Source organism: Octodon degus, unplaced genomic scaffold, assembly GCF_000260255.1.
Source record: "Octodon degus isolate 3935 unplaced genomic scaffold, OctDeg1.0 scaffold00033, whole genome shotgun sequence".
Taxonomy (NCBI): Eukaryota; Metazoa; Chordata; class Mammalia; order Rodentia; family Octodontidae; genus Octodon; species Octodon degus.
In genome coordinates, this window is record NW_004524609.1 from 7,196,855 (window position 1) to 7,198,566 (window position 1,712).

At 38.8% G+C, this 1,712-nt stretch overlaps 1 protein-coding gene across 1 annotated transcript in view; it reads right to left on the minus strand.

Annotated features, from left to right (window-relative positions):
* Positions 1-1,566: 1,566 nt before the first annotated feature.
* Rgs9 (regulator of G protein signaling 9) overlaps positions 1,567-1,712 on the minus strand; it is a 122,145-nt gene continuing 121,999 nt past the window's right edge. The window contains exon 18 of the mRNA XM_023714171.1: positions 1,567-1,662. Coding sequence (XP_023569939.1) covers positions 1,588-1,662 — 75 coding nt within the window. The 3' untranslated portion in view covers positions 1,567-1,587. The remainder of the gene's footprint in view (positions 1,663-1,712) is intronic.

Genomic DNA, 1,712 nt, shown 5'->3' on the forward strand with positions numbered 1-1,712 from the left:
TGAGATCTTTATAAGTTCCAGATATTAATCCTCTGTTGGAATAGTAACTGGCAAACATCTTTTCCCACTCATTAAGCTATTAGTTTCATTTTGTTCCTTGCTTCCTGTGCTGTACAGAAACTTTACAATTTTATGTAGCCTCATTTGTTGATTCTTGTTATTATTTCCTGCAGTATTAAAGTACTACTCAGGAAGTCTTTTCCTGTCCCTACAGCTTTGAGTGCTGCCCCTTGTTTTTTCTCCAGTAATTTCAATATTCAGGTCTGATAGCTCACTCTTTGATTTATTTTGAATTGATATTTCTACCCAATGATAAAAATCTAGTTTCGATCTTCTAAATATTAATACCCAGTTTTTCCAGTACCATTTGGTAAAGAAGTTATTTCTTCTGCAATGTGTGTTTGTGGCTCTGTTGCCAAGAATCAGATGGCTGCAGTTGTGTGGGGTCCCCTCTGTACCCTCTATTCTATCCCATGAATCTGTGCATCTAATTCTGTGCCAGACCATGCTGTTTTGTTACTATGGATTTGTAGTATAGTTTTTTTTATTTTATTAATTTATTGAGAAACAGCAATGAGACAGTTTCAAAACCAATTAATAGGACAATTTCAATCATTAATATATTGCATATTGCTATCTTCCTAGTGGTTATTCATAGTACAAGATGCAGACATTATATCCTGTCCAAATATTGTTAGTACAAATCTTTCTTCTCATTGAATTAAGAGAAAGTAGCTGTATATCTATCCTAACTATTTTGTATATACAGATACAAATGTTCCCTCCTTTGTATCCCCTTTTTTTGTTTAGTTTTGTTAGAGATGGGTATTCCATTGCCATTTAAATATTGTAGGTGCCTGGATTCAGCAAAATAATCCAATATACTCCAGTAGTCCATAATAGTAGTGGGTTATCCATAGAACTGGCAATGTCAGAAGTTGTTGACTTGAGCCTGTCACAGCTCAGCATATTAATATGACTTTACTTTTTATACCTCGTTATTATACTTTTCTGCTGGATTGTTAAGACCAAGATAAAGCAAGACCTATATAACAAGAAATGCATCTTTTGTATCTGATAAGGTCAGTCAAGTCCCCTCAGGATTTATCCTGTTAACCTGTACCGCAGTTTGCAGATCTTTGCCAGTGTCAGCCATGTGGATGAGTCACGGCCATTGCTTGACCAATGTGCTTTCTGTGAAAGCCTGAGAGAATGTTTTCTCTCCATGTGAAGCTCCTCAGGCACACACTACATCATCGATCACATTACTCTGTGTTCCCATAATCTCCTTGATCAGAAAATTTGGGACACAACTGAGTTACAGGATGTTACAGTACAGGTTCTCCTATGTTCCGAGTCTTCACTGACCTTGAAAGGCTGGGGCCAAAATGTTGGCTGTCCTTGCAGCCTTCCTTTTCTCTAATTTTTGGTCTATAAACTTAGCCGAGGGAGCAGCAGAGGGTCTCACTCATGCAGCATGCCTGGGTTTGGTCCAGAGAGTTCCCACAGGCACACAGGAGCCAGAAGCTCTCCCACACACTCGTCGGGCCTGGGCTTGGGCTGGATCTGATGTAGTATAGTTTGAGATTAGACTTGTGATGCCTCTAGCTTTCTGCATAGGATCGCTTTGGCTCCTCTGGGTCTTTTGTGTTTCCACTGGAACTTCAGAGGGTTTTGTTCTGTTAGTTTCCATTTGTACATCCTTCTTTTTT